At 42.6% G+C, this 21,690-nt stretch overlaps 1 protein-coding gene across 1 annotated transcript; it reads left to right on the top strand.

The window, feature by feature from the left end:
* Positions 1-617: 617 nt before the first annotated feature.
* LOC110494313 (activin receptor type-1B) lies at positions 618-21,513 on the top strand. Its single transcript, XM_021569270.3, has 9 exons — positions 618-805; positions 15,590-15,835; positions 16,054-16,320; positions 16,691-16,921; positions 17,083-17,250; positions 17,651-17,807; positions 17,910-18,034; positions 18,293-18,423; positions 18,687-21,513. The coding sequence occupies exons 1-9, from the start codon at positions 715-717 to the stop codon at positions 18,810-18,812; spliced, it is 1,542 nt and encodes a 513-aa protein (XP_021424945.3). The 5' UTR covers positions 618-714; the 3' UTR covers positions 18,813-21,513.
* Positions 21,514-21,690: the final 177 nt, after the last annotated feature.

Raw genomic sequence — 21,690 nt, 5'->3', positions numbered from 1 at the left:
GTCAAATTGCAGTTACCTTGCCTGCTAGATCAGTCAACTAAAGAGTAGGCAGTTTCTGATCTCATTGCTTTTTCAACTCGGAGAAAAAGCACAACACAGACAACAGCTGCCACTGTTAATCTCTCCTGTGCTGGTCCTATACACCAGCCTTTCAGAAGATTTGCCTTCACACAGGTGGAGTCTGCGTGGTCCTAAATCCATTCTGCACACAAACCTACCAGACCGCTCTGAGGCGTCCGCATGGTCCTAAAGTACCCCCCAGGTTTGTATCACAAGTGCAATGATAGGGCACACAAAAATGCAATTTCATGTGGGGGGGCCATGTCCCCCGTTCCCGTCCCCAGTGAAAGTTGCGCCCACCGTCCCCCATGGGTATCATAGAGATCATGTAAGGTTATATTATGTGTGTGGTACATGGTGTATAGCTAGCTACAAGGTTAAAGGCATATTCAATATGTAAACCACCTGATTTTAAAAGTTTACGTTTTAAGCCTTGAACAGATAATACAAACCTTACATTGTGCTTTCTAGAGGGCCTACCAACTTTATTTTATCGACATACTTCATAATAAGAACTAGTTAGCCGTTACTCCCCTTTAATTAAATCCTCCACCCACCCCCTTCAACGTGTCTGTCTGTCTGTCTGTTGTCTGACTGGAGCTGTGTGTTTTTGTCCGCTCCGCTGTCAATACCACACTACTAGCCCAAATATTAATGCAATGCAATGGGAATATAGCGATCATGGCTAATAATCAAATTTTGTTAATTATTCTCGTCCTGGTTTGCATATTTGGAATTTATGATGGTAAGTGTAATGTTTTTCCGATTAAGTTTATATTCCTGCCTGTGTGTATTTTACTTGCTCTGTTTGTGAATGGAATTTACATTGCTTAGTAATAGCACAACATGGCGCACGGATTTGGTATAAAGCAAGTCGAGTTAGCTAATTGAACCTGATTGTTTACGGCTAATAGTATTGCAATAGAGATGAAAATAAGAGAATCAGCTAGCTAGCTAGCTAGCTACCTACACTGTTTGACGTTATGTATACATATGCTTTATAGCTAGCTAACTAACTGCTTGAGAATAGCATAACGTTAGTTCTCTGGCCAGCTAGAAGCTAATTGGATGGATACTTGGATCGCGTTAGTAAACATCTCAGACATAGCACAGTTTTTAGGATTTGGGATGAACAGCCAAGGTTGTCTACCAAGGACCTTCCACCATTCCTTGATACAATTCACAAGAATCCAAAAGCAGTGGTTTAACAAATTGCCTTGAGTCATCTAATCAAAGTTTAATTAATTTGCTGTATTCTCAAAAACGAATATGGAAATATTAGTTTATTTATTTATCATAAACTACCTCATAATATTCAATATCAAAGCATTTAAATGTGCTAACTCAGATTCCTCATCAAGTAAGGTATGAGTTCCTTATTCCTAAATTTGACCTTATGTTTTTGTCGTCATTTCCTGTGAAAATCTGTTTTTTAGCAGTTTATTTTGGTGTGTGAACTGTAAACTCTGCAAACAAGATAGCTAGTGTCGTGGTTTTAAAGTGCAGATCTAAACGCTTTTGCTGAGACTACAACACAATGGTTTAGCAAGCTGGTGTCTGAGGCTGACCTATTTAGCTTCGAAGAGCTGGAGTATATTGCGAAACGGGCCATTGTGTGTTGTTCTACCAATCAGCCTGAGTTTATCATTACTGGATAAAATATACATTTATGAAAAAGCATAAATGAGTAAACAGAACTCGGCCTCAGTTCTCCCTCTCCATGGCCTTTAGCGTGTTTCGTACATGTAGAGAGAAGAGGCTTCAAGGTCTATAGACACTCAGTCCTAGTCTCTTTAAAAGAGCCCTTGATCGTGAACTCCTAATGTTTGAATAACATGGATGATATGGTTGGGCGCTTGTGGCTTCAAAAGAGTTTCCAACAGTGTAAATACAGATTGCATGTATATGGACCTTTTTCTCTGGGCAGGGCAGGGGGCTTGGTTGTATCCATGTGTGGAGATTAAAAATGTCCAAACAATGGAGTAATGGAGATTTTCCAGTTTGTTATCTAATCTACTGGAATGAATGGTGATAAAAGCCTGGACTAAATTATCACAGCTTCTCTTTACAACTGTGATTTATTGTGAAAGTCTCAGCCTATTTCAACTTTTTTTAAATCCTGTTTCTTTCTGTGGGCCTATTTGATTGCTCTTCTCAACTTTTGTCACTTAGCCTAATATACCCATTTAAACATGTCCTTTTCTATACGCTTTATCTGTTGAGTCTGCAAAGTTAAGTAACTAACTTTAGGATGATCTAGTTTACCATTATGAGTTGGATAAACCCATTGTTGATGTGATCAATGACATTAGGCATATTTTTCTCTATGCCTTCCTCTTTGGAAGGGTTTTTTTCTCTAGGTTTTTTTCTCTATGCCTTCTCTATTTTTCTCTATGCCTTCCTTCCTCTTTGGAAGGTTATGCCCCATACACATCGTGATGTATTTCATTATGCTATATGTCATCTTCACGCAATCTCATTCCGCTACTACTGGACAGAGAGCATAGGGTTTCACAACAAGACAAGATGGAGGAGAGCCTAGTTTCTTGTCAGAGATCGCATTTATTTTGGGACATTGCAAAATATGACCTTTAAATTCAAGACAGAAGAAACATTGTTTCAGGTGATAATAAAACATGTTTTGTTTAGTTTGTTTTTTCTCAACTTGTTTATCTAATTTTCTAGCAAGTCAAGCTAGTTTACAGAGTAGCTAGCTAGCTACTAGCTAGCTAGCTGTTGGAGCGTTCAGAGTGCACACTGGACGCTCTGGCCGAGAAGTAGGTTTGATCCGCGTTCTGACCTCACAACGGCATTAAAGCACCCAAGCTAACGTTGTCAGTTTGTAAATAGTCAATCTGGCAACGCTCTGAATTTACGAATGACCAGAGCGCACTCTTTGTCGCTCCAAAGTGAATTTACGAACGCACCCTAGCTTGCTAGCAGAGCTGGTTAGGCTATTTTCATGTTATCCAGAGCATTGGTGGTTGTAACTGTGCTGCTGGAAACAATTTTAATTAAGCTTTTTTTTCAGATGTTTACTGACACCGGCCATATTCAATGGGTGTTGAGCGTTCGTAAATTCATCAGTTATTCTGCGCTCTGGCACACTCAGACGAGAGTGCTCTGAAATCCGAGTAGATAGCCAGAGTGAATTTACGAACCCTAGGTTGAAGATACTGTCGCTAGCGACCTCAACCTAATAATCATCATCAAAAACAAATGTAATTACCATCACAAATTAAAACGTGAGGCAACAGTCATATAATGTGTATTATTTAACTTTACTATTCCAATAGGCCTATCCATTCCTATAAGTGAGTACTAATTGTTTAAATTCATTGCCTAAAACCACATTTTCATCTTGTTCTGTGGTTTGGTAACTTCCTGTTCTATTGACAGACTCTGGCGACACTAAATACGATGCAAAGTTTGGAAACATTTTAAGTATATGGCATCCGTTTCGCCACGGAGCCTTACACTGCAAGGGGGAGCTGTGATACCACTCCAATAATCTTTTTTTTTAAATCACCATCTAGCAGGAACAGTGGTCAGAACCTGGTAATTTCAGAATGTAGGATTGGATATAAACCTAACGATGTCAATTACTAATTCCTCTGAACAAGGGGAAAAATTCACTAGGAATAAATACTAGAAACAATACTCCAAGCCGCAGCTTCATACTGATTGGTGTGGTTGGCTTTTGACCATATATTTGGAATCCCCGTGTCTTATCCATTAACCAGGTTTCCATCCAACATTTCTTTAGCCAGTAAAGTACATGTCGGATAAAAAAAAATGTATGATTGGCCTAATGGTAAACTTTCCAAATGTCGACAAAACAAAATACAGTAGACAAGATGAGGTATTTTTGTGTCAATAAAATTAATTATGAGAGAAATGTTGGTGAAAAAGCTTTTATACTCAAATATTGAAATAATAACAATCATATCGAAATAAAATTGGAGGCATGCGAAAAATGTGTGGACCTACCACTACAACTTGTTGGAAATGGATGCAGTTTATTAGGCTGCAGATTAAACTCTGGGCTAGAGTACATGTGCCAATACCAGAGTGGGCACACTCACTTTATAACAAAACATTTTTTGGTGAGAAAACCATGAAAATGCGATAGAAACCCATTTACCCGCAAAAGGTATTTATGTGCACTGGGTCATCACGCAAAGCCTTTTATCCTCAAGTCAATTTGATGGAAACGCATTTCCGGTGGGAAATTTTCACATGAAAATCTGTCACCAATTTGATGGAAACCTAGCTATTGTTAAAAATGCTTTGGGTCCAAGTCAGATATTATGTACAATATTTATTGAATGTTATGAGTCCTATAATTTCAAATTACCAATTTGGGTCCAATCAATTATCTTACTTCCTCAGATCAAGTTATATTTCAACAAAATAATGTTGCAGGAATGCTAATCTTATCTGTTTCTAACTACAGAAACAATTTCAGAACCATCTGAAATGGAGGGGCCTCCCGAGTTGCGCAGTGGTTTATCAAATCAAATGTATTTGTAACATACACATGGTTAGCAGATGTTAATGCGAGTGTAGCGAAATGCTTGTGCTTCTAGTTCCGAAAATGCAGTAATAACCAACGAGTAATCTAATCTAACAATTCCAAAACGACTACCATATACACGCAAGTGTAAAGGGATAAAGAATATGTACATAAAGATATATGAATGAGTGATGGTACAGAACGACATAGGCAAGATGCAGTAGATGGTATCGAGTACAGTATATACATATGAGATGAGTAATGTAGGGCATGTAAACAAAGTGGCTAGTGATACATGTATTACATAAAGATGCAGTAGATGATATAGAGTACAGTATATACATATACATATGAGATGAGTAATGTAGGGTATGTAAACATTAAGTAGCATTGTTTAAAGTGGCTAGTGATATATTTTACATCAATTTCCATCAATTCCCATTATTAAAGTGGCTGGAGTTGAGTCGGTGTGTTGGCAGCAGCCACTCAATGTTAGTGGGGGCTGTTTAACAGTCTGGTGGCCTTGAGATAGAAGCTGTTTTTCAGTCTCTCGGTCCCTGCTTTGATGCACCTGTACTGACCTCGCCTTCTGGATGATAGCGGGGTGAACAGGCAGTGGCTTGGGTGGTTGTTGTCCTTGATGATCTTTATGGCCTTCCTGTGACATCGGGTGGTGTAGGTGTCCTGGAGGGCAGGTAGTTTGCCCCCGGTGATGCGTTGTGCAGACCTCACTACCCTCTGGAGAGCCTTACGGTTGTGGGCGGAGCAGTTGCCGTACCAGGTAGTGATACAGCCCGACAGGATGCTCTCGATTGTGCATCTGTAGAAGTTTGTGAGTGCTTTTGGCCGAATTTCTTCAGCCGACCGGAGGTTGAAGAGGCGCTGCTGCGCCTTCTTCACGATGCTGTCTGTGTGGGTGGACCAATTCAGTTTGTCTGTGATGTGTACGCCGAGGAACTTAAAACTTACTACCCTCTCCACTACTGTCCCATCAATGTGGATAGGGGGGTGTTTCCTGAAGTCCACAATCATCTCCTTTAGTTTTGTTGACGTTGAGTGTGAGGTTATTTTCCTGATACCACACTCCGAGGGCCCTCACCACCTCCCTGTAGGCCGTCTCGTCGTTGTTGGTAATCAAGCCTACCACTGTAGTGTCGTCCGCAAACTTGATGATTGAGTTGGAGGCGTGCATGGCCAGTACAGGAGAGGGCTCAGAACGCACCCTTGTGTGGCCCCAGTGTTGAGGATCAGCGGGGTGGAGATGTTGTTACCTACCCTCACCACCTGGGGGCGGCCCGTCAGGAAGTCCAGTACCCAGTTGCACAGGGCGGGATCGAGACCCAGGGTCTCGAGCTTGATGAAGCGTTTGGAGGGTACTATGGTGTTTAAGGCACTGCATCGCAGCGCTTGAGGTGTCACTACAGACCCGCGTTCAATCCCTGGCTATGTCACTGCCGGCCGTGACCAGAAGACCCGTGAGGCGGCTCACAATTGGCCCTGCGTCGTCTGGGTTAGGGGAGCTGGACGATGTTTCCTCCGACAAATTAACGCGTGGCTTTCGTCCTTGGCCCCTCCCGAGTCCGTAGGGGAGTTGCAGTGATGGGACAAGACTGTAACTACAAATTGGATATCACAAAATTGTGGAGAAAAGGGGTAAAACAAATTATAATTTTTAAAAAAACATCTGAAATGGTGGGTGTCTATCTATCTTGGGCTTTTTAAAATTATTTTTTACCCCCTTTTCTCCCCAATTTCATGTTATCCAATTGTTAGTAATTACTATCTTGTCTCTTTGCTACAACTCCCGTACGGGCTCGGGAGAGACGAAGGTTGAAAGCCATGCGTCCTCCGAAACACAGCCCAACCAAGCTGCACAGCTTCTTAAAACAGTGCACATCCAACCCGGAAGCCAGCCGCACCAATGTGTCGGAGGAAACACCGTGCACCTAGCGACCTTGGTTAGCATGCACTGCACCCGGCCCGCCACAGGAGTCGCTGGTGCACTGGTGCTTCTAAATATTCAGGTGTTCACACTGTAGAGCCCTGCATTCAGAGCCTTGCTTTCATATCCATAATTATTAATTTCTGTGTCCAGCAAGAAATGCAAACTTGTAGTGTATTCAAGGTTTAAAAAGACTTCTAAAGTTTATAATTTCCACTTTAAAATGTCAGACTTGATTTGCTGTAATGAACAATGTATCCACTACAAAAAAATGTTCTGTTCCTGCATGATCATTTTCCAGGTGTAACAAACTGGCTGAAATGAAGATCCTACATCTGTAGCTGACACCCCATTCTTTCTGCAGACATCTTTGAATCTTAATTCGGAGCAGATAGGCCTATTTAACAGTTTTAATGTGGTCGCATAAAAAAACAGAGGCCAATTTTACTGAAATTATGTTACCAAACTTTGCATCTGCACAGTTCTTGCAGTAAAAGTGTTGTAAAATGTTCAGTGTAAATTGTTTAAAGTAGTCAACAGAGTTGTATTTTTTTGTTTGCCATACATTTAAAGTGAAGTGTCCTTAGGCTACATCACAATGTACAAAGCAATACAATGTGCACATGTAGCCTTTTTTCTCCTTCTCTCTACTGTACCCTTTTTCTCCTCTCTCCCTCCCCCACTCCCTTCACACAGCCCTGTCGCCAAACAATACCTGTACTGTGCTTGACTTTAGTAACACGCCAAACCCCCGCTTTTAACACAACCATGGTCCTCAAGTGTTTGCTCTGCCACACTATTTCTTCGACAGTCTTGACGCATCACAGCATTCTCTAAAAACACGTTGCTGTTGAAAACATTTCCTCTCACTTTACTTCTACACCACCTCCTTTCTCCCAAGTAAGGCCTAGCCTGTCTGTGTAGAAATTGTAAGTTGTGTAGCCTATTTATTGTATATGCTTTTCTATAGTGCCAGTGAATAACCTTGCCACACATTCAGCACAGGGCCACTTGACGTGTGTACTTGTGCGGTGTGCCTGTGTGTACTCAGATCTGCGCTCAGATCCGGTACAATAACACAGATGCAGTTTGTGGTGTGTATTTGAAATCTCATCAAGGTCCTCCCATTTTATCTAAAAGACTTGCATCTAGATTTATATAAGCCATATTTCCTTTTTAAAAGTGCTTTTAACTTAATGGCAAAAATAGATGTTATGAAACTTTCATCAAAAATTCAATAACAACATAAAATAACAACCTTCTTGAGTGTGTGTGTGTGTGTGTGTGTGTGCGTGTGCGTGTGCGTGTGCGTGTGCGTGTGTGTGCGCGTGTGCGCGTGCGTGCGTGCGCAAAAAAGGTCTGAGGTGTGACTGGATATCAAATGTCCAGAAGGTGCCATGGCACTGTCCAGCATTGTAATCACCCCAATGGTAAAATAATTGACAGTACCAGTCAAAAGTTCAGACACACCTACTCATTACAGGCTTTTTCATTCATTTTACTATTTTCTGCATTGTAGAATAATAGTGAAGACATCAAAACTATGAAATAACACATGGAATCATGTAGTAACTGAAAAAGTGCTGAACAAATCCAAATATACTTGAGATGACTGCTCTGCACACTCTTGGCATTCTCTCAACCAGCTTCATGAGGTAGTCACCTGGAATGCATTTCCATTAACAGGTGTGCCTTGTTAAAAGTGAATTTGTGGAATTTCCTTCCTTCGTAATGTGTTTGAGACAATCAGTTGTTGTGACAAGGTAGGGGTGGTAGACAGAAGATGGCCCTATTTGGTAAAAGACCAAGTCCATATTATGGCAAGAACAACTCAAATAAGCAAAGAGAAACAACAGTCCATCATTATTTTAAGACATGAAGGTCAGTCAATTCGGAAAGTTTTGTCAAGTGCAGTCGCAAAACCATCAAACGCTATGATGAAACTGTCTCTCATGAGGGCTGCCACAGGAAAGGAAGACCCAGAGTTACCTCTGCTGCAGAGGATAAGTTCATTAGAGTTAACTGCACCTCAGACATTGCAGCCTAAATAAATTCTTCACAGAGTTTAACTAACAGACACATCTCAACATCAACTGTTCAGAAGAGACTGCGTGAATCAGGCCTTCATGGTCAAATTCCTGCAAAGAAACCACTACTAAAGGATACCAATAAGAAGAAACAGGAACAATTGACATTAGACCGGTGGAAATCTGTCCTTTGGTCTGATGAGTCCAAATGTGATATTTTTGCTTCCAACCACCATGTCTTTGTGAGATGCAGAGTTGGTGAACGGATGTCTTTCGCATGTGTGGTTCCCATCGTGAAGTATGGAGGAGGAGGTGTGACTGTGTGGGGGTGCTTTTCTGATGACACTGATTTATTTAGAATTCAAGGCACACTTAACCAGCATGGCTACCACAGCATTTTGCAGCGATATACCCTCCCATCTGGTTTGTTTTAGTGGAACTATCATTTGTTTTTCAATAGGACAATGACCCAACACACCTCCAGGCTGTGTAAGGGCTATTTGACCAAGAAGGAGAGTGATGGAGGGCTGCATCAGATGACCTGGCCTCCACAATCACCCGACCTCAACCCAAATGAGATTGTTTGGGATGAGTTGGACAACAAGTGCTCAGCATATATGGGAACACCGTTTAAGACTGTTGGAAAAGCATACCAGGTGAAGCTGGTTGAGAGAATGTAATGAGTGCGCAAAGCTGTCATCAAGGCAAAGGGTGGCTACTTTGAAGAATCTCACATATAAAATATATTTTGATTTATTTAACACTTTTTGGTTACTAGATGTATTTCATGGTTTTGATGTCTTCAATCTTATTCTACATTGTAGAAAACACTAACAATAAAGAAAAACCCTTGAATGTGTAGGTGTGTCAACTTTTGACTGGTACTGTACATAGATTGCCTTTCTTATGGGTCTATTTGAAGTAATATTTAGGCAAACTCATATTTTTGCCTTTTGAAATGTACACATTGGGGTCGATTTGAAATGCTCTCATGTATAAGACAACAAAATATATATATATAATAGGCTCCACCCCTAAGCATTAATCTAGTGTTATCATTTTACAGTGTGTGTGTTGTCTGAATGAGTCAAGGCCACAGATGTCATTAAGAAATGTTTTTTCCCTTCTGACGTGGGAATACTCCCACAGCATAGTAGCTGAAACTGAAAGACCCCTCAGACACAAACGGGCAGGAGGGTGTGCGTGTGTTAATTTCTAAACCACACCAAATAAAAGCCCCCAAATAAATGATTACCTCGCTCAAGCCCAGGGGAAGCTTTAAACCACAGCTGTTCTTGTGCCAAGGTTGGGAGGTGAAAGGGTTTACTTTTTTTCAAGAAAATTTAAAAAAATCCATGGCCTTTAATTTTGCATGTACGTGCCTGTTGATAAACCGCATCAGAGTACGGAGGCTTAAAGGCAAACAAGATATTGTGTGTGTGTGTGTGTGAAACAGTATGATTGAGATGTTTAATGAAGAGAGGTTACAGTGAGTGACCAACTCACGTTCCCTGGGTTTGTGATATTTGGAAAGGGAGAGGGATTTAGATAGAGGATGGGAAGGGAGGAGCTGGACAACAAGGGAGCTGGGCGAGGTAGTGAGATAAGAAAATGTAAGTCATGGGATTTGGGAAACAGCCATGTAATTACATTGAGAGGCGTGTATTCGTAAAATGCTTGCAGCATTATCTTCTACTACATGAGTCATTCAGTCATTGAAAGAGGTCTGTTTTTCCTTATCTCATTTCTATTAGTATTATCTATAACTGTATTATCGAATCTTCTGTAGTCACTCATTGATTTTTCAATGTTTTTTCCCCTCCTCAAATTGAGACTATGCATCCTGTCTGAATTCCAAGGACACCTGTGTTAGGGAGTCATTGGAGTATCTGAGGCCAGACTCCATTAGGCACTATAATTAGTTAGAATCCCGAGCTGACAAGGTGAAAAATCCACCAATGTGCCCTTGAAATAGGACAAATATAAACACTCACCTAATAATAATAATTATCATAATAATTATCATAATTTATTATTATAACCAGATACAAGTTTGGGCCTCCTAGCTATTAACTATCAGGTTTTACTGTCTGTTTAAAAACAGACCTCGCTATGGCCTTGAATTGATCGACATGGAAACATATTTTGTTCCAGCATAGCACTACATGTTCTCACCGGTCTGATTTAGCATGTTTTCTAATACTAGAGTTTCTCCAGATTGTAGTCTTGCCTCAATGGTCAATCCAACATGTGAACGTAAACATGCCTCCCAAGCATTCTCACTGATTTAAGTACTGTTTGAGAAACACACTGCCTGCTTAAGATCACTGAACCTGTGTCTAGAAAGCCAACTAGCTTTTGCTATATAATCAGAAGACTGGGAGCCCAGATACAAAAACAGAAGCACGCGCGCACACACACACACACTTCCTGTGTATCGATCGGAGTGGGATTGTCGGGGAGGTAGGGGATGGGGTGAGTACAGCAGTGTGTTTGTTTTCTTTTTCTTCTTCTGCCTGGTGGCGCCTGGGTATCTTAATCAGTTATTCCCTGTCTGAGTGCTGCCTGCTTCGTGCAGAGCTCTTTCCTCCACCCTCATCTCGAGTGACACCTCCAACCTCAACCCCAGTTTACAGCATGTCAGCAAGTAATAATCACCTATCATTTCTCACGACTTTACTGTAGCTATCCATGTTTTTGAACTCTTATCTTCACCGGGTTCTGGTTGCACTTTTAATTAGGCTCCTATCAACATTAAGCCTATTAATCAATCTATTTACAAAAGGATGAACCTTCTGGAAACCAAAAAGCTCATGTTTCCTTCATTCCTGGGAATGTGTGTTGTGTGGGAAATGCAACAGAAGGTCTGGTGTTAACATTGAAGTCATTTACAGACTATGATGGAAGAAAAAAAATATATCGGAATTTCACACCATGTCAGCCTCTGTGCCCAAATGAAATTCAATTATCCAAAATTTCACTGAGGCAGTCACTGTCTAGACTGGGTTAATGACAGCTGCAGCTGCTCAAACAAGTCAACCCCCTCCTCTGTACAAACCACTACCACAAAAAAAAGCCCTCGCCGCAGGGGTTTAAAACACATTGAACGCCCCTTCCCTGCCTTTACTTTTTCTTTTACTTCCCCTGTCCTCGTTTTCAGGACTAGTCTGCCTGGGACTAATCCCAAACCTCCAGTACAGACCACAAACTCCGAAAAACTTTAGGGTTTCCCCCTTTCGTCTTATCACCCCTCCCTGTACACGGGAAGCTGACCCGGAGGATGGCTTATCCCAACAACTACATTCTGGGTTCACTCCGATACCCCCACTGATCTCAGCTCAGTCTGGGTTGGTCAAATTCCCTGTAATCGCCACACAAAGGGCCAATGTGATGTTGATTAAGGATTATGAAATTGTATGGGCAAAGTCCACTTCTGATTATAGTAACACTGTCAGTAGAACACCACTATTTAAAAGCAAGCTGTCTGCACTAAACAGAGACCTTTTGTCTTTGAACCTCTCTTCCATCATGTATGTCTACCATTATAGAGCCTGTATGTTGAGAGTATCAAATTACCCAGATGTCTTTGAGCTTTCTTGTGATGTCTGCAATGTGCAATAACTTGTAAAATTGCTTCTCATTCTGTGTATGTGTCATTTCTGTGATCTGGTTCACCCAAAGAGACCTCACTGCCTGCTGTGCTGACCTTGCTGTCTGACAGACCTGTGAAAATCTCTCATACTCCCCATACAAAGTCTACTGAACTGGGTTGATATTGTGTGATTTTTATCCAAAAACCTGTTTCAGGCTAGGCGTTCAAGGTGAAATAGTTACGTGAGGTGCAGGTTATTAACAACAGTTTATGGCAGTGAAGGAAAGTCAGTCACAAAAGTAAGCTAGAAAATGGTAACTAACCTACATTTTTACTGCTCATCACTCAAATCTTTATATTTTCTCCTTAGCTAGCTAAATTAAATGAAGGCTCTGTCCTATTTAGAACATTGGCTTGAACTAGCTAACGTTACTTGCTCTAGCTAGCTAGTTATGGAACTTGTGGACAATAGGCGAATTAGGAGGAGAGGAATCATGAAAATAGGTAGCAAGCTGGCCTTTTAAAACAGAACTGTATTCTTGTGAGAGATTAGAATCTTAGAGAGGGAAAGAGGTACTCAACTTTGTATCTGTGCCATTATGGCATCTGTAATATCATGGGCAACGCCATTAGAGCTATCTCCATTTTTAAAGAAAAAATGGGAAAAAATTGTAAAGCTAATATTTGTGATTTACCGCTACTTGCAATACTGGAGTCTTAAACCACATCTTGTGTGTCACCAGTTGGCGGTGATATAGCTTAAAGCCATTTACAAACTAGGCAAACCAATTTTAAAGAAAAATACAATTCTCTTATCATTGGCTGATCACTCACAAGTTTGGAATCCCCACCTAGTTTACTACTTTAAAATAGTGGAAGCCCTCAATGTGAAATCAAATCAAACTTTATTTGTCACATGTGCCGAATACAACAAGTGTAGGCCTTACTGTGAAATGCTTATTTACAAGCCCTTAACCAACAGTGCATTTCAAGAAGAGTTATGAAAATATTTACCAAATAAACTAAAGTAAAAAATACAATAAAATAATAAACTAACACAATAACGAGGCTATATACAGGGGGTACCGGTACCGAGTCAATGTGGAGGCTATATACAGGGGGTACCGGTACCGAGTCAATGTGGAGGCTATATACAGGGGGTACCGGTACCGAGTCAATGTGGATGCTATATACAGGGGGTACCGGTACCGAGTCAATGTGGAGGCTATATACAGGGGGTACCGGTACCGAGTCAATGTGGAGGCTATATACAGGGGGTACCGGTACCGAGTCAATGTGGAGGCTATATACAGGGGGTACCGGTACCGAGTCAATGTGGAGGCTATATACAGGGGGTACCGGTACCGAGTCAATGTGGAGGCTATATACAGGGGGTACCGGTACCGAGTCAATGTGGAGGCTATATACAGGGGGTACCGGTACCGAGTCAATGTGGAGGCTATATACAGGGGGTACCGGTACCGAGTCAATGTGGAGGCTATATACAGGGGGTACCGGTACCGAGTCAGGTTAGTTGAGGTAATTTGTACATGTAGGTAGGGGTGAAATGACTATGCATAGATAAACAGCGAGGAGCAGCAGTGTACAAAACAAATGGAGGGGGGGGGGGGGGGGGTCAAGCTAATAGTCCGGTGGCTATCTGATTAATTGTTCAACAGTCTTATGGCTTGGGAGTAGAAGCTGTTAAGGAGCCTTTTGGACCTAGACTTGGCGCTCCGTTACCACTTGCCATGCGGTAGCAGAGAAAACAGTCTGACTCTCTGACATTTCTATGGGCTTTCCTCTGACACCGGCTATTATATAGGTCCTGGATTACAGGAAGCTTGGCCCACTGGGTCGTACGCACTACCCTCTGTAGCGCCTTACGGTCAAATGCCGAGCAGTTGCCATACCGCTCGGCATCAGGTGCCAATGTAGAACGTTTTGAGGATCTGGGGACCCATGCCAAATCTTTTCAGTCTCCTGAGGGGGAAGTTGTGCCTTCTTCAGGACTGTCTTGGTGTGTTTGGACCATGATAGTTATTTGGTGATGTGGACAGCAAGGAACTTTAAGACTCTCGACTCGCTCCACTACAGCCCCATTGATGTGAATGGGGGCCTGTTTGGCCCTCCTTTTCCTGTAGTCCACGATCAGCTCCTTTGTCTTGGTCACATTGAGGGAGAGGTTGTTGCCCTTTCACCACACTGCCAATGTCCATGCAAAATGGAGTTATTTCCAAGTAGAGATCTCAATCCATCTCTGGAATGGCTATAATTGTTTCCCGGCCTGCCGCTGAACGAGTCTTTTTGAAACGGACAGCTTTGGCACGCAGTTTGATTTACCTTTGATACTCTATTTCCAGGATGAACCACCTCTGTAGGGTAGGGGTGTTGTGCTGTCTCGTTGTACTCTTGTGATGTTAAAAACACCATTAGCTAATAGGGTCAATTTTGTGACCGTTTGGGTTAAAAACATGTTTGTCCCCATCTGAAATGGTTTCAAACAACACACTTTTCCGCTTCTGCTTAGTTTTGTGAAATTATGCCATTTGGGGCATGGTAAATAATTGAAACATTTCTGAGAGGTATAGTTCAAAAGATTGTTAAAGGATCATCAAACTAAAGGGTTGTTTACCTCTTCAACGACTAGAGATTTGTACAATGTCAACTTAGTCCTAGTCCCTGCGACCTAAAATACTGAAGATGTATCGCTCTCTGGAGCCTTCTCTATCCTGATGGAGCATGCTACCAGCTTTATCAAAAGGAGATATATTTCTCTTTAAAATCTCGGGCTATTTTCGAATAAACTCACTGGCTATTATTTCAACGTGTCCTTACAAAAAGTAGTGTTGACGTCTGTCTGATTTTTCTCCAAGAGAAAAGCTGAAATAGTTTGGTTATTCTCTGGGAAATGGTGTTGTTCAGTTGGAGGAAGTCCAATTTCTGTAGTCCAATGCTTTATCTGACATGATCATAGGGAAAGTTGGTGTCAGTATAAAATAAATAGAGCCAGCACACTCAGAAGCTCCACCACAAACAACATGTTGATCCAGCAAGGATCTTCATCAGGTCATCCTTGCAGGATCGAAACGTTGTTTTGTGAACAAAGATACCTGCTGGAGCTGCTGATTGTACTGCCTCTGTTCATTTTATACCAACTTTCTTTGGCCCTGCACCCCGCTAAAGGATGTGCGTTTGATCACGCTGGACTAAGTTGGTGCCAGGGAAATGTAATTGTCAAAGGGCCCCTGTGTGGTACTGCTGCTGTCGATGAGCGCCCTCTGCTGTATATAAACTTGCATCTCATACAGTGGAGTGAAGTTGACATGAAATGTTTTTTATGTGGCAGTGCCAGCACAACTTCTTATGACATTACAGCTTTGAGCATGTTTTGAGTTTATCCAAACCATTATTCAAAAATATTGAAATAATCTCTCTCTCTCTCTGTACAGCTTTGTGGTGTAACTGCACCACAGCCCAGTGTGAGAAGACTGGCTCCCAGTGTGAGACAGACGGGGCCTGCATGGCCTCCACGTCTTTCATCAATGGGCTGGAGCAGCACATCCGTATCTGCATCACCCGGGACAAGCTGGTACCTCCGGGCCAGCCCTTCTACTGCCTGAGCGCTGAGGGCCTCCTCTACACACACTGCTGCTACACTAACTACTGCAACAGCCTCGACCTCAAAGTAACCTCTGGTGAGTGTCTCGACCTCGACCATGGAATATAAGCTGTATACCGCCACACACAAGCACATGTCCCAGGTTGCACACCCTCACGTTACGAACCACAGGGCTAGGATGTCTGCTACAATAGAGGACAAGGGTCTCAAAACACAGTTCAGGGAATTGTGTTATGTTCACTCATGAAATGTGAAATATGTATTTAGTCTGATTCTTTCTCTTCCCTCTCTCAGTGACGTCTCGGCCAGGCCTGGGGGGTGTTTTTGGCCCTGATGCTAAATGGGGTCCAGTGGAGCTGGTAGCAGTGGTCGCAGGGCCCGTCTGCCTGCTGTGTGTGCTGCTAATCATGGGTGTGTTCCTGTTCCAGTACCACCAGCAAGCCTACAGCCACAGGCAGAGGCTGGAGGTGGAGGACCCCTCCTGTGACCATCTCTACATGGCCAAGGACAAGACCCTGCAGGACCTCATTTACGACCTGTCCACCTCTGGATCAGGCTCCGGTCAGTACAGCCACACTAGGGCTCTGATCAATTCAAGCAGTCACAAAACAGGAAAAAAAGAGATTAGTGACTGTAGCTTTAATAATGTCTTCCATAGAAGAAAACAAAATGCATAGGGGGAAATGTGGTTGATATTAGACATGTGTCACAATGTGATTGTCTAACTGTATAGTCCTCTTTCTTTTTGCCTTGTCTCTGTGTCCCATATGCCTTGGTCCTCTCCATCATGCTCCACCGTGCTTCTACACCTGCATTGCTTGCTGTTTGGGGTTTTAGGCTGGGTTTATGTACAGCACTTTGAGATATCAGCTGATGTACGAAGGGCTATATAAATAAATTTGATTTGATTTGATCATGTGTCTCTGTGCAGGCCTCCCTCTGTTTGTCCAGCGAACAGTGGCCAGGACCATCGTGCTGCAGGAGATTATAGGGAAAGGGCGTTTCGGGGAAGTGTGGCGCGGCCGCTGGAGAGGAGGAGACGTGGCGGTGAAGATCTTTTCGTCCAGAGAGGAACGCTCCTGGTTCCGCGAGGCTGAGATCTACCAGACCATTATGCTGCGCCACGAAAACATCCTGGGATTCATCGCCGCCGACAACAAAGGTAACAAAATACTGGCCGTCGTTCTATGACATCACAACAAATATTCCCCTTCGAAGAGCACTGCTTGTAGATTTCTGGTGTTCAGGTCAGTTTTGTTATATTAGGTGTAGGGTCTGAACATTGGTCTCTGAACGTATTGTCCAACAATCTTTCTGTCATAGATAATGGCACATGGACCCAGCTGTGGCTGGTGTCAGACTACCACGAATACGGCTCTCTGTTTGACTACCTGAACCGTTACTCCATCACCATCGAGGGAATGATCAAACTGGCACTGTCTGCTGCCAGCGGCCTGGCACACCTGCACATGGAGATCCTGGGCACACAGGGTGAGGGTGTGCCTCTGTAAATATAGGCCATGCTTCATAGCTGGTAGGAAACGCCAGCTCTCCCATTCAGCCTGGTCAGAGTCTGGGTTATGGATCTGTATGACTTATACAGCAGCCCCTCTAAACTTAAGCATCTCTGTTGAGTGCACTGACTCAGACCAACAGAGATGTTCCTTGATAGGTCAATTATTGATGTCATTCTGGAAGAACATTTACATTTTTGTCTACTGTAGTATACAATGGTATATTGCAGATATCTATGATTGTTTGATTCAAATGAATTGGACAACATAAAACACACGTTTCACACGAACATGTTAATGCTCAGTTACATGACTTCCATTGATTGCCAGGAATGCAGTAATTGTCAGGTAGGCTCACTCTCTCGGCCCTCCTCTAGGTAAGCCTGGTATTGCCCACCGGGACCTCAAGTCAAAGAACATCCTGGTGAAGAAAAACAGTACCTGTGCCATTGCTGACCTGGGGCTGGCCGTGCGCCATGAGTCCACCACCGACACCATAGACATCGCCCCCAACCAGAGAGTGGGCACAAAGAGGTGCAAACACACACATGTCCTCAACCGTAAGAAATACTTTGTTTCTCAACTTACAACCCTCATGCCACCCCAGCTTAATAAAACACACATTCTCTCTGTCAGGTACATGGCCCCTGAGGTTCTGGATGAGAGCATCAACATGAGGCATTTTGATTCGTTTAAGTGTGCAGACATCTACGCTCTGGGCCTGGTTTACTGGGAGATCACACGCCGCTGCAACGCTGCAGGTCAGACAGGCTCCCCCTCAGCACACTCTGGCTGGTCCCAAATGGCACCCTATTCCCTATATAGTCAACTACTTTTGACCAGGGCCCATAGGGCTCCCTGTATAGTGCACTATTTTTGACGAGGGCCCATAGGTCTCCAAGTGGTAGTGCACTATATAAGGAGAATGGTGTCATTTGGGATGCATCTCTCTATCTCACTATAGTTAAAAGTTGAATTCACAATTGATTAGAAACCTGACCTTTGACCTCTGCCCCGAGGTATCCATGAGGAGTACCAGCTACCGTACTTTGACCTGGTGCCCTCTGACCCCTCCATAGAGGAGATGAGGAAGCTGGTGTGTGACCAGAAGCTACGGCCCAACGTGCCCAACTGGTGGCAGAGCTACGAGGTAGGGACACATGGATATGCATGTTCATTTGAGGTCAATCAAACAATCCTATTATGAAAACACAGCAGTCACTCACTAATATGAAAGTGTCACTGGTTTCTTATCAGTATTACGATAAGCCTATTTTTATCCTTGTGCATATGACTTCCTCTAACCTCATTTTCCTCATGTTCGCTCAACTGTTGGTCCAATTTTCCTGAGCTTTATATAACACTGTACTTTATCTATCTTCCTCTTTTCTCTCTCCCTCCCCGTCCCCCAAGACCCTGCGTGTGATGGGGAAGATCATGAGGGAGTGTTGGTACGCCAACGGAGCTGCCCGCCTCACCGCCCTGCGCATCAAGAAGACCCTGTCCCAGCTGAGTGTCCAGGAGGACATCAAAGTCTGAGAGGGCCCTATCCCAAAGATCTGAGGAGAGCACTGGGGACTCTGTCCTGCACTAAAAAATACTGAGAGAGATAGAGGGTCAGTGTATTTTCAAAGAACGCACAAGCTAACGACAGAAAATGTAAACAAACAAAAAAACATTACATGACTCTCCTGCCAGTTTTTGTTTTTAAAGCCACCACCGCCTGAGTTGTGACAAACCCTACCTCGTCTATTCAGCCAAAACTACTGGCAACCCCTGTCCATCCCTTGCCCCCAACCTATCCCACCATTCTGACCCACAAACCTGTTCCTGCAGCCCCCTTCTCTGTTCTGTTCCTACTAAAATGACTGCAATTACTGATATTACTACTACTCCCGATAATGCCCATGTTAATCTCAATGGCAGGATAAACACTGAGTGTACAAAACCATTAAGAACACCTTCCTAATATTGGGGTGGAACCCCCCCACCCCTTTCCCTAAGAACAGCCTCAATTCATGTTGACTCCAATGCTTCCCACAGCTGTGTCAAGTTGGCTGGATGTCCTTTGGGTGGTTGACCAGTATTGATACACACGGGATAAACCCAGCAGCGTTGCAGTTCTTGACACACTCAAACCGGTGCACCTAGCACCTACTATCATACCCCATTCAAAGGCACTTAAATCCTTTGTCTTGCCCATTCACCCGTTGAATGGCACACATACACAATCCATGGCTCAAGGCTTAAAAATCCTTCTTTAAGTGACATCAATAAGGGATCATATCTTTCACCTGGATTCAGCTGGTCAGTCTGTCATGGAAAGACAATGTTTTGTACACTCAGTGTACACTGTATAAAACTGTAGTTAGAGGATGTGTGTAATTTAATTTTATACAATATTTTTTATTCGATTCACAAGTACCTATACATTTGTATTTGTTTGCCTTTATATTGTATTGATGCTATGTTGAATCACTGATGGCAGAGGTCTGTTTTTCAATTGTTTTCTTTTGTCAGGGAGTGTGTGTATATAGGGGGAAGATGAGGTCCGTCTTTGAATACTGTATACTGATCTCTCCGTTGTATGTACATACACACTGAGAAATTGATTTTAAAATCCATGAAGACCAAGTCTTCCTCATTTATGTGGGCATGTTATGTATCATTTATGGTAGCAGTGGTCTGTGAGTCACAGAGATCAGGTTACCAGAACATTGGTTGCTGTAAACCTATGTTGTTTTGTAACTCCTATTGCCTACTTAGAGGCAGGAATGGTCCATACAAACACCTGGCTCTATGGTATTTCATGACGACGGACTGTATAGCCATTTCGTGTGTGTGCACGCGCTCACACACAGACTCTAATGGCGGGTTGCTGTTATGAATTCGATTTTATTTCCTCACAATACCTCCATGTACGTTTCCCCTCAGGTTATATTCTCCCGGGCCAAGCTTAACCACAGTCTCACCTTAAATGGTTAGTGTGGTTCTGTATATATTACCCTTTTTGACTTGACAACAGTTTAACACTGGTAACTGTTCTTGGATGGGAGACAATGGGAGGGGCTTATTTGTGTTGTCAATCATCCACTGATGAACCAATGGAATATCTCCAAAGCAACACTACTGTACACTGTCATTGAAAGCGCATACTGAGTCCCTCCAATTTGATGTCTCACATTACTATAGAACAGTATTTGATTTTGAGTCAATACTCCATATTCTTCAATTCTACTCAACCTATTTTACATCCTTGATATGCAAATTGTAAATAGTTTGTATAATGATTTACCTCATGTCAAATCATATTACCAAATGTTATTTTCAGGAAAATGATGTACTGTTAATGTTTGCTTTTTGTTTTGTTGACCACTTACTCAAAAGGTACTGCGGACTTAAAGCATCTTTCCTTGTGTTCTTAATCCTGCCAGTTTGCTGTGAGTTCCTAGAAAATGCTCTGCAGGGCCCATGTGTGCACTAACTCCACAGCATCGCAACCAAACCGTTCAAGTTCAACACCCCTCACTGTTTTACTGCAGATTATACCAGTGAAAGCAGAGGGTGTTTAATATGTTCAGTAAGCATTTTAATCACAGTTCCTCAGTGAAAGGTAAATACCTCTCCCAGATTTCACATTTTCATAAAGCTAAGTAAGAGTGAGGATTCATCAGACCCTCTGTAAAGGGTGCTTATTCAGTATGGCTATAGCGCATACAGGCAGGGGTTGAACCTTTGAAAAATGAAATACTACTGATACTTATGACTGCTGTTCCACAGGAAATACTGTATGTATGCCCTGTATGTATTTATTTGTGTTAGTTAATGACCATGTCATGCTCACCTGTACTGTATTTTTATATAGTTCTTGGGAGATGTCCAAGAACATGTGTACATGTTCTTCCTGAAAATGTGGTTGTTTATGGCTGTGAGTGGGAGGCAGGACCTGGGTGTTTGTCTGCATACTGTTAGACAATCTCATCACACATCCGCCTGTCTTTGGTCAGGGAGTGATCCTATGCAAATGTCATAGGCCATGGTTGGGATGTGTCTATGGCCTTGTTTTGAGCACACACTGTTAAGGGGTGGTATGACATGTTGTTGTATTGTGTTTAATGAAGCACTGAATTATGAACACCCAGGTCTCTATCCAGACATCTGGACTAAAACCATGAGCCTTTTCAGGACTGGTTTCCAATCATGCATATAGCCTAGAGTAATAATACAACCGTTTTCCTAAGTTTTGTGTTTATTTTACTCACACATACCAGTGTGTACATCTAATGCAAACACTATTTCCATTAGTGCCTTTTAATGAGTCTTCCAATGCAACCTTTCTACCCCTCATTCAAATCAAAACAAAGGTCTATCCCCTGATCCATGGTCATCCCATTGCCCTAAGTTAGTGTTATCACAT

The sequence above is a fragment of the Oncorhynchus mykiss genome, chromosome 17 (genome assembly GCF_057628025.1).
Source record: "Oncorhynchus mykiss isolate SJ-2025 chromosome 17, ASM5762802v1, whole genome shotgun sequence".
Taxonomy (NCBI): domain Eukaryota; kingdom Metazoa; phylum Chordata; class Actinopteri; order Salmoniformes; family Salmonidae; genus Oncorhynchus; species Oncorhynchus mykiss.
Note: the sequence above shows the minus strand (reverse complement) of the source record. Positions and strands in the feature narration are given on the sequence as shown.